We start from the raw sequence: 11,627 nt of genomic DNA, 5'->3' as shown, positions 1-11,627 counted from the left end.
CCAAGACAAGGGACACTAGCTGAATCTTTCCCTCCTTTGTGGTCATTCCTCTTAACAAACTGGAAGAAGAGGAAGAGAGTGAACAACATGTCAACCGTAGGTATAATTTCTCTTCTCTGCTTTGTTTTCGTTCTCTGTTTAAATTCAATAAAATGGCATATGGTTACATTCTAAGTTTGGTGTTGCCTTGCAACAAATTATTTTCAATCTTTTTGGATGATTGCATCAAATAAAAAAAAATGAAAGTGACACACCAAGATTCTAAGTTTGGTGTGCCACTTATTTTTCTATGCAAATCATTCAGCAACACCACTTGTTTGCATAATCATAATGTTCTTTGCACTGTTATCTTTCTTTTAGTGAGACAATTTTAGTTTTCTCTTTGTTTTTAGTCATTTCCTTGTTTTAAATGCTTTCTTTTACTTACTGTGTTTGTTAATACATCACCAAGAGACCCTTATTCATGACATATTCTTTACTTGGTGATTGTATTTAACATATAACAGTTTCATTTAGTTTTAGTTTAAATAAATTGACATATGGTTGCATTCTAAGTTTGGTGTTGCTATGCAACAAAAATTTGCTTCCAATCCTTACTGGATACTTGCATTAATTCCAAGTGAAAGTGTCACACTAAGTTGGGTGTGCCATTTATCTTTTATGCAATGTATTGTGCACACCTTCTTATCTATGCAATCACAATGTCTCTGTCCTTTGTGCCTTGATTATTATCTTCAATTTTGCTTGCTTAGAACACATGTACTACTAACTTTTCATTGTGTAAGACATTCATGATCCATCTTAGCCCCATAGCTATTGTTCTAATTGTTGCTTGAGGATGAGCAAACATTCTGAGTTTGGCAAGGGAAGGAGGAGGAATAGAGGAAAAAGGACAATAATAATGAAGATGAACTACAAGGTTGTAGAGTTCCTTTTCTCCTCATTTGTTTTCCAGCACTTAAAATGCATGATTGTCTTTATATTCTCTGTGTGCATGTGTGGTATGAATAAGCATAGCTTGAATACTGATTTGTAACATGTTGCCATGCCATTATGACTACCAACTTGAGTTTTGTGAATTCAAAAGTAATAAAGTATCATGATCATAAACAAACAAGGCATTAAAGAATATTTTAGCATGTGCATAAAAGTATTGGAAAGCTAGTATGTTTGATTGTTGCTTAATTGCATTAGATTTTATTTAATTGAAGTTTCATCTTGCACATTTTGTGAAATCTTTTAAAATCATGAAAACCTTGAAGAAGCAAATGCAAAATAAAGCAAGAAAAGAAAAAGGGAAAGAATGAGAAAGCTGAAGGCTCTAAGTACCAATGACAATTATATTGGTAAGTACTTGTGGTGTTTATGTATCAAGCCAAATGCTTGAAAACAAAATACTTAGAAGTCAAGGCTAGGCTCAAGTGCAAAAACACTCCCTCAAAGCTCAAGGTTCTGAGCATCAATGATTAGAGAGTAAAGAAAAGAAACAAATGAGCTTAATGAAGTCCTCTAATCAAATGCTTGTGGTGCTTATGTATCAAGTGGTAATACTTGAAAACAAAGCATTTAGAAGTCGTAGCTTTGTTATCAACTCATGGGGCAAAACTTGAGCAAAAGCTTGCCTCAAACTTTAGCTCAAACTTTTGGAAGAGTTGAATTCACACTGGATGGAGCAAAAGCTTGCGCCAACGTTTGACCTCAAGCTTTTAGGCAAACGTTGGCGCCACAACAAATACACTCTGGAGAAGAGCAAAAGCTTGCGCCAACGTTTGACCTCAAGCTTTTAGGCAAACGTTGGCGCCACAACATACACAGCCTGAAGGGGTATACTTCCAACATGAATAACTTGAGCTACAGAGCTCCAAATGAGGTGATTCAAAAAGCAATGGAAAGTAGGAATCGAGAGCTTTCCAAGAATATATGGTACTGCATGGTGGACACTAAAATTGAGGGAGAAAACTACCCCGAAATGTGCATAAACGAACATGATGGCAACCTGCAGTGAGGCCAACTGACCTCTGCACCTTCGACGGAGTATAACTCAAGCTGTGGAGCTCCAAATGATGCGCTTCCAACGGCATTGGAAAGTAGACGTTCAGGGCTTTCCAACAATGTATAATAGTATGGGGTGGACAATACGTTTGAGCCTCCAAAATCTGGCGTTTTCGACCACGTTTGAGGCAAACGTCGCCTCAAACGCTGCACACCAAAGCCAGCGACCCTGTCCTCTTCAAAGGAGCATAACTTGAGTTGTAGATGTCCAATTGAGGTGATTCTAATTGGGTTAGAAAGCTGACGTTCAGAGCTTTCCAACCATATATAATAGTCTATAGTGGACATAAAATTGGTAACTTGACAAGAGGGCAAAGTAGTACCCCAAGAGACATGCAAGAGGGATCCACGTTTGGCTCAAAGTTTGACCTCAAACTTTGGCTCAAACGTGGATGGCAGCAAGGAAGGCTAGCTGATATGAAAAGTTTGAGTAAAAGTTTGACCTCAAACTTTTACTCAAGCTTTTCTGGTTCATGGCCCGATTCACAAGTGGGTTTCTTTCCAACACCAAGAGCAATCAACAGAGGCCATCTTCAACCCAAATCCAAAGCAAGCAAAGCCCATTATCATCACTCAAAGGCACAAGAGATAGATAAAATAGGAATTTCATTTAATTGTAATTTGTCTTTAATTTCACTTTCATTTTCATTTTCATTTTGTAAAAAAGCCTATATAAGGCATCATTTTCATCTTAGAAAGGATGTTGGCTCTAATAGAGAGCATTGGAGGCTGGCTCCACGAGGGAGCATTAGGAATAGAGAACTCTCTCTCTTTAGTTTTTCTCTTTGTTTTGAATCTTGGGTTGAGAATTGAAGGAATTCTGTTTCATTCTCACTTTGAGATTTCTCTTGTTCTTCTTCTACAAAATTTCAGTGAATTAAGGATTTGAGCTTTCTTTAATTTTCAGCACCCAGCCCCCTTTACTTTTTATGCAATTTACATTTCTTGTCATTTAAGTTTCTGTAATTTACATTGCTTGTTCTTTAAGTTTTTGCCCATTTACATTCTGCAACTTTAATTTCCTGTTATTTAAAATTCTGTTGGTTACATTTTCACACAATTCACTTCAATGTTAGCTTGACTAAACTAATCACCCACTAAAGTTGCTTGATCCATCAATCCCTGTGGGATCGACCTCACTCTACTTGATGCGACCCGGTATACTTGCCGGTGAGATTTATGTATTTTGGAAATTTTTTTTTTCGTTTTTCCACAAATTATCCCATCATTTACCATGCATAATTTTTCCATCAGTTTCTTATTCTAGTGTTTTCTCTTGAAAATATTTGTCAAATTCTCCTAAGCTTTATAAATGCCAAGTCATTTAGTTGGACAAGTGGTAAACCGAAAAATTAATATAAAATGAATTGTGGTGTATTTGTAGACACTACTTCACACTCTCTTCTACATGTAGCTCAGAAATGTTAAGTGTAGTGTTTGTTTGAGATGCCATGTTTGTCTCTTGGTTTTCTTGCATGAGATTTTGAAATGGATTTTAATCATTGTTGTGAACACTAATTTGGTTCTGTGGTTTCTTGATCTACAAAAACTATTGAATCGTTAAATTGGATTGCAGCATTATACCTGAACTAATATTTGCTTGCATATTCTTCCATTCTGCTATAATACAAACTGATCCTGCTATCCTTGATTACTTGTATGGAGGTGCACTTTCTTTCTTTCTTTTCTTCCCCCTCTCTTTTCTCTCTTCTTTTTTTAAAAGAAAAAAAAAAAGCTGGAGGTGCACTTTCATTTGTTAAGGAGTGGCCTTATGGTTCAAATTTTTATGGTCTTGCAGGTTGTATGCAACTTGAAATCCTCATTTCTTGCTGCAGCTGATGATAGTGGTGAGGTGAAGGTATGCTTCATATTTATTCAACATGTGTTGTCTGATTTCTCCTATGAAATACCACGTATATCAGTTGTTATGAGCTATCCTTTCATATTTGGTACTTTGATTGGAATCATCATGACTTTTGGAGTTTGGACACCTAAAATTTCTTTGATTTCTTGTTGGTGACATTCACCAAGTTTTCTTACTCTATTCTCTCATTAAACAAAAACATAAAAGTTAGGTTATACTTTTCTGAGAACATGGAAATCACATTTACGATTTAAAACTAATTTCTTTTTCCATTCTAATTTGATATATTATTTGTTTTATTCTGTATGCTTCTAATTTCATCCCTTTCATTATTGATTGAAATTGTCTTTGAAAGATTATTGACATTCTTCTTTCTCTTATTCTTCAACAAATTTCACTCTCAAATAACTACAACTACCACCACGGTCACCACAATTATGATTGTTATCATTGCCTAGAAGAAGATGATAATGGAAGAAAGGGGTGTTTCTGGAAGAGAAAATTTTAATTTTGACCAGAGGACTAAAATAGAACAAAACAAGACGTTTGGGACAAAAATAGGAGGTTTCAAACATTAGGGACATAATTAGGACTTAGACTAAACGTTAGGAATTAAAACAATATTTTACCCTATAATCTATTTATCTTGTTATTGTTTGTTTCGCCTTGACTTTATGTGGTAGATATGTAACACAGTGCAATTTCTTCCTTGGAGATCATATGAAGGTACTTATCTTTTGTTTTTTCTCTTTTGGCTTCCACTTTAGTCTACTATACTATGAACACTGAAGTTCTTAACCCTTAATTGATCTCAACCCTTAACACTTGAAGAGTTTGATATTCCAACAACAACAAAATCAGCAGCAACAACAAGTGGTAATAGTGAAAGAAAACATGTCTAATTTGACTTTAGCTTCAAACGAAGGTAATAACAGTGTTTCCTCAGGTACAATAACTGAAATTGGAACCTTCATGACTCCACCACCAACATCATCTGACACTTCTACACAGCCACCATCAAAGAAAAAGAGAAACCTTCCCGGCAACCCAGGTTCCTTTCTTCCTTAGCTTCATTTTTCTGTATTTCATCATGTGGTGGATGAAGTCATGTCCTTTCGTTTGTATCTTTGCATTAGTGATTTTACCCAAAAGTGGTTAGATTAGGGGTGATTGATTTTAACTTGGGTGACTAATGAAAATCATTTGTTTATTGTTGATAGGCCCACAGAGCCGTTAGGATGGTGGGCCGGCGACATTATATTGGGCGGAAGGGATGAGCTCGGCGGTGGCACATGGTTGGGCTCCACCAGAGATGGAACGGTGGCTTTCCTCACCAATTTTAGGGAAGTTGAAAGCCTTCTGGAACCCAAGACCAGGGGAGACTTGACCATCCGATTCCTTCAGGTCACACACTCCATCTGTTTGTTACTTTGTTTCTTAAGATCTTGTTGCTTTGCAAATTCATGTGACTATTTTCATATGGTACCAATTTCAAATATAATCTAATAACTTCATTTATATATCTTACGCAAATTGAGAAAATGTTAGTGATTTAGTTCATGAGTGCAAGAAGAAGCCGAGAAAAATAGAGCTTGCGAGAAATAATTCTCTTAGATTCATAGATTTTACAATGGAAAAATAAAAAAAATTCTATTTTACTTTACCGACTGATTTACAGACGGATTTTTTGTCTGTATTCAGAGTGTGAGATAATTTTTCAAGGTTTAAATTACAGACAAAAAATTTGTCAGAAAATCCGTCTGTAATTACAGACGGAAAATCCGTCAGAAAATTCGTCTGTAATTACAGATGGAAAATCCGTCGAAAAATCCGTTTGTAATTACAGACGGAAAATCCATCGAAAAGTTCGTCGTCTTTGGGAAATGGATGAAGAATTTACAGAGGAAAAATCCGTCGGTAATTTTTTGACGAAAAAAATCCATCGATAAATAATTTTCGACGGGACTTTTACAGAGGGACAAAATCTGTCAGTAATTTTGTCGGTAACCAAAAATACGTCTGTAATAAAGACTAAATCTGTCTGTAAATCTGTCTGTATTAATCTATTTTCTAGTTGTGTATCAAAATAAATAATTTAAAAATTATTTACCGTTTTAAATTTTTCAGTCTTATCTCGCTTACAGTGTAAACGAGATGACATTACGTGTATCTCGTTTACACTGTAAACGAGATAAGACACGTCAGTTGCAACGCGTATATCTCGTTTACAATGTAAACGAGATAGATAAAAGACAAAGTGGCAGTAGTTATAAAAGGATGTGTAACACTTGGTATTCTTTACAAATATTTCCTATTCTTTTCTTGCCTATTTTTTCTCACGAAAATAAGGCATTAATGGCCAGTAATAGTCCATACATAGTTGTGCTTGTTTATCCCAATTGTCGTATGAGAAATGGCAACAATAGGGTGAGATTTAAGTGTGAGAATCCGATATTGTTTTGCACTCAGCGTGTGAATACATTGTCGAATTTGAAGAGTTTGATATTGAGTAAGTTAGGTGGTACAGAAGTGAGCGAGATCGGAAGGGTGGCGTATAGGTAGCTGCTACCCATGGGTAACAGAGTTGGCTATTCCGACTTCAAGGGGACAAGCATGTGCGACTGATGTTCGACATCCATGGGAGGATCATGGTGGAGCAGGTAATGGAGCTTTCCGCCGAGGTGGGACATAGTGGTGGTGGTGGTTCCGTACAGTCGACTTATGTACAGGATGACCGACCTCTCGCACCACTGCCCATTCATGTCGCCATTCCATTGGATGAGGCAGAGGAGGGCGAGGAGGAGTCGGACGAGGATTACGTGGCGGAGAGTGATTCATCCGATGGTGGGGATGAGGATGAGTTTGTTCCGGAGACACCTGCCCAGTCTGCTCACAAAATCATAATATCTTTTATTTCATGACTAACTTCATCGAACCATAACCGGTCGATCGAAACCTTCCAACGCAGGACCCTGGCCTCATGCTGATCCCTACTCTACTGCTGCAATCCAACCAACCTGACACATCCCAAGAAAATATACGTACATATCATAAGTGACATCCCATATGACAAGTCCAACAATATTTAATGCAAATACATAAATAAACATTTATTACCTCGCAGCCAGCGGATCCTGGTAGATCTCTCTATCGGGTGGACACCACTGAGGAAATCTCTGATAGATCCAGCTCATCAAAAGCGAAGTACAACCAGCGATGTCCGTGATGCCCCGCTGTGCCGCCGAACAAAGTGACTGGTACATCCAGGCTAGCACAACCGAGCCCCAGGAAAGCACCCTACACTCCCCGAAGTCCCGAAGAAATGGTAGCCAATGTATGTGTACCAGGTTGTTGGACTTGTCAGTCATCAGATACCCTCCGATAAGTAACATAATATAGCACCTGGCGTACTGTCGAAGGGTCTCCGAGTCGTCTGTGGGGGCATCTGGTGAACACGATCCCGCAGCCACAAAAGCTTCAACATGAAGGGCTCCTTCCTCTGTGCTGCTTGCTGTGCTGCCACTAGAGGCCTGACACCCAGCAGTTGCTCCACCTACCGAAGTCACGGAGGCACCCCAATGGGGTTACCGTGTGCGCGTAGGCTTAGGTGGTACGCCACGTCCTGCGGGGTGATAGTGACTGCACCCCAAGGGAGATGAAACGTGTGCGTCTCCGAACGCCAATGCTCCACAAGTATCGAAATCAGGAAATTGTCGAAAGTGAAGTCCTTGAGGGGGCACCGTGTCGCCAAATCCGGTCTCATCCAGATACAGGATGATGACGTCGGGTGGAGGAAGGGTATGACTCACTCGTCGAGGCAGTAGAAGGCGAAGCCTCTGAAGAGTTATAAAAAAAAATTCAACCTTATAAAAGAATGATTATAAATTTTTGTTTTACAAAATTCTTACTTTTTTTTGTTTAGTAATTAGATCAGCTTAACATGATACATGGCACAGTAGACGTGAGGCAAATATGTCTATCTAAACTACAGCTACTTCTACTTAACTACATACTTCCATGTTTCTAGCCTACACATGTCTCTAAATTACATATGCCAGTAAGCAAATCCTAATTAGAACGTCATAAATACTAACAACCTAGAACAAGTTTTTTTAAATAGAGTTCCAAACCAATAATTAAGTCATAACATCTTTGCACAAGCAAATAGAGTTCTAAATTCCTCCTACAGAACTACTCCTAAACCATTTAACTACGTACTTCTCACTACAGGACTACCCTAACAATGGCCACATACTTAGATTAAACAAACAGAACGCAACTAACCTCGAAGTCGGCCGTCCCGGCATAATGCGATGTCTCGTTCAACCTGTTGATGTCTCCGTTGTTCCCCGCCTGGCACGCCATCATCGTATCAGTCTAAAATAGGGTAGAAAAGGGTTAAAAGATGGGAGAAAAAGGTTGACTAAGTCAAAATGGGATTCGGAACAATGCTGAAAACGACTTATACTTATAGGCGCGGAAAGACCTTATCTCGTTTACGACTTTATGGTGTAAACGAGATATACACGTAGCAGCTGACATGTCTTATCTCGTTCACAGTGTAAACGAGATACACGCAATGCCATCTTATTTACTCTGTAAACAAGATAAGACTGAAAAATTTAAAACAGTGAATAATTTTTAAATTATTGATTTTGATAATTATTATATTTATTTTATTTATTAAAAAAATCCCATAATATAATGCATGAATTATTATGGGACGAATTATATAGGCTCATTTTTTTTGTTATGAAAATTTCGTTTGTGTTGTGCATGATTATGTTTCTAGAGTGCTACACTAATATGTGGGACAATTTTTACTCAATTTTAGTATGAAGAACTCGGACCATACAAATTCTTTATATAGAAAAAGTAATGATCAAATCAAAGGGTCTTATTTGTATTTTTAAATTTTTTATTTTAAAAAAAAATCAAAGAGTCCAATTTCAATATTAAAATTTTTTTATTTTTTAAACCCCATATCAAACCTCCAATTTGTGATTATTTGTTTAAAAAAACAAAACAATACAAAAAAAATCAAAAACACCGATTTATATAATCCATAACAACATAAAACACTTCTCTTCTCACAATACAAGTCTCTCACACAAAAAAGAATTTGGGAATTATATATACCCCAAAAATCACTGCACCAATCAACAACACAATAATACTTCTCTCCACACACCACCCTCCACAGTCCAACATGACCAGAGACGAGGAAAACGAAAAGCAGCTACACATAGTAATGTTCCCATGGCTGGCCTTTGGCCACATGATCCCTTACCTCGAGCTGGCCAAGCTCATAGCTCAAAAGGGTCACAAAGTCACTTTCATCTCCACACCAAGAAACATAAACCGCCTCCCAAAACTACCGCAAAACCTCACCACACTCCTCAAATACGTCAACCTCCCACTACCCCGAGTCGACAACCTCCCGGAGAACGTCGAGGCCACAATCGACGTCACATACGACCTCGTTCAGTACCTCAAGAAAGCTTTTGACTTACTCCAACAACCCTTTGCCCAATTTCTAGAATCTTCCAACGCCGACTGGGTCCTCTTCGACTTCATTCCATTTTGGGTTCCTTCCGTTACTTCCAAACTCGGCATCAAAACCGCCTTCTACAGCATCTTTCCCGCTCCTCTAATGGGCTTCCTTGGATCTCCTCTCTGTCTCATGGGTAACGACCAAATCCGTACCCAACCCGAAAACTTCACCGTCCCTCCGCCGTGGGTCCCATTCCCTTCCACCGTGGCATTCCGTTACTTCGAGATCATGAGAATATCTGACTCTCTCGGAGATAACGCCTCTGGCATCTCCGACAAGTACCGCTTCGGCGCTGCCATCCAAAACTGCGACTTCGTCGCGGTTAGGGGATGCACCGACTTCCAACCCGAGTGGTTTCAGGTGCTGCGGAATATTTACCAGAAACCTGTTCTCCCCGTTGGCCAGCTCCCCACGACGGGGTTTGCCGGCGGCGAAGACAACGACGCGTGGCGGTGGATGAAGGAGTGGCTTGACAAGCAGGCGCGTGGGAGAGTGGTGTACGTGGCGTTCGGGAGCGAAGCGAAACCGAGCCAGGAGGAAGTAAGGGAGATAGCTCTCGGGTTGGAGAAAACGGAGCTTCCGTTCTTTTGGGTGCTTAGGACTCGACGGGGAACTTCCGACACGGAGGAGCTACGTCTGCCGGAGGGGTTCGAGGTGCGAACGAAGGAGAGGGGAGTGGTGTGGACGAGTTGGGCGCCGCAGTTGAAGATAATAGGGCACGAGAGTGTGGGTGGATTCTTGACTCACTCCGGTTGGACTTCGGTGGTTGAGGCTGTTGAGAAGGAGAAACCATTGGTGCTGCTTACATTTCTTGCGGACCAGGGGATCAACGCAAGGGTGGTCGAGGAGCAGAAAATGGGGTATTCTGTGCCAAGGAACGAGTTGGATGGGTCGTTTACGAGCGAGGCGGTGGCTGAGTCGGTTAGGCTTGTGATGGTGGAAGAAGAGGGAACGGTTTATAGAGAGAATATAAAAAAAGTGAAGCACTTTTTTGTGAATGAAGAGAGACAAGAGAGGTACGTTGATGAGTTGCTAAGCCACCTTCGCAGCCACTAGCCACCACCGTATAAAACTCAATAGTGTCTTGCAATTTGGAAAAAGTATTAATGATCAGCCTCATGAAGTGGATAAAAGATATAAATACGTGTTATCCAAGCTTATCATATTATATATTGTATCATGGAGTGATAGGTAAACAATGATAATTTTAAACAATATGATAAAAAATGGTGAAAATTTACGTGGAGTTGATATGTGGAGTTGATATCTGAGAACTGTTAGATGAAAATTTAATTAAATCAGTCAAATTATCTAAAAGCTCTCAGATATTAACTTCACGTGAAATCGACTGCACCTGAGTTTTCACCATAAAAAATATATTACATTTTTAAATTATTTACCTAAATTTTAATATTAAAATAACTATCTAAAATGAACATTTAATATATCATTTATTCATATTATTTAGTATTTTTATTGTCCACTTATACTTTTCTATTGTATTATTATGTGGTGACGAGGGACCAGAGTACGAGACTGAGTTAGCTCTATCTAAAGTCTAAACCAAAATAATGGTGATGTTAAATTTGGCGTATGTATGCTAGCTAGTAATGCATTACTGTTGTTTTCTTTTCCTTTACTTAATCATTTTCATAAATGAAGAAATAAATAAAAGGAAAAGAAAATAAAAATGATGGTGTGTTATACATTTTTAGCCCAAAGGCAAATTCCTTCTATGTTCTACATTTTTACTCTGGCCCAAATTGCAATTAAGAAATTACATTTCTCCCAAAATAATGTCTTATATATACACATTTAGAGCCCAATGCAAACAACTATTTACAACTGATTCTATTCTTGTGTCATAACTAGGTGACCCCTCTGAAATCATAGTCTAAAATTTCTCTTTATAAAATGAAAACCAGGATGAGCTCCTAAACCTTTCTAGCCGAAAAACGTATTTTCTAACTCCTACCATTGCATGTTGCCATCACCTTCACGGTCCACAACCTATCGAAAAATGAATGTCGTTGTCATGTTTACCTTAGTTTGTTGTCCATTATAATAAGGAGAATTTTATGACGAAGAGGTTTTTATAAGGAGAGAGAAAAATATATATATATAATAAAAATAAAATAATACATTTTTTTAAATGTA

The 11,627-nt window shown here is 38.4% G+C and overlaps 1 protein-coding gene and 1 long non-coding RNA gene across 2 annotated transcripts; both read left to right on the top strand.

Annotated features, from left to right (window-relative positions):
* On the top strand, positions 4,649–5,532 carry LOC107621847. The gene is made up of 3 exons (XR_001615962.2): positions 4,649–4,792; positions 4,863–4,967; positions 5,137–5,532. It is a non-coding gene; the product is annotated as an uncharacterized LOC107621847 (long non-coding RNA).
* Positions 8,933–10,647, top strand: LOC107624026 (UDP-glycosyltransferase 91A1-like). The gene has a single exon (XM_021113190.1). The coding sequence runs from the start codon at positions 9,126–9,128 to the stop codon at positions 10,524–10,526; it is 1,401 nt and encodes a 466-aa protein (XP_020968849.1). The 5' UTR covers positions 8,933–9,125; the 3' UTR covers positions 10,527–10,647.

The sequence above is a fragment of the Arachis ipaensis genome, chromosome B10 (assembly GCF_000816755.2).
Source record: "Arachis ipaensis cultivar K30076 chromosome B10, Araip1.1, whole genome shotgun sequence".
Classification (NCBI taxonomy): Eukaryota; Viridiplantae; Streptophyta; class Magnoliopsida; order Fabales; family Fabaceae; genus Arachis; species Arachis ipaensis.
This window is presented reverse-complemented; position numbering and strand designations above follow the sequence as displayed.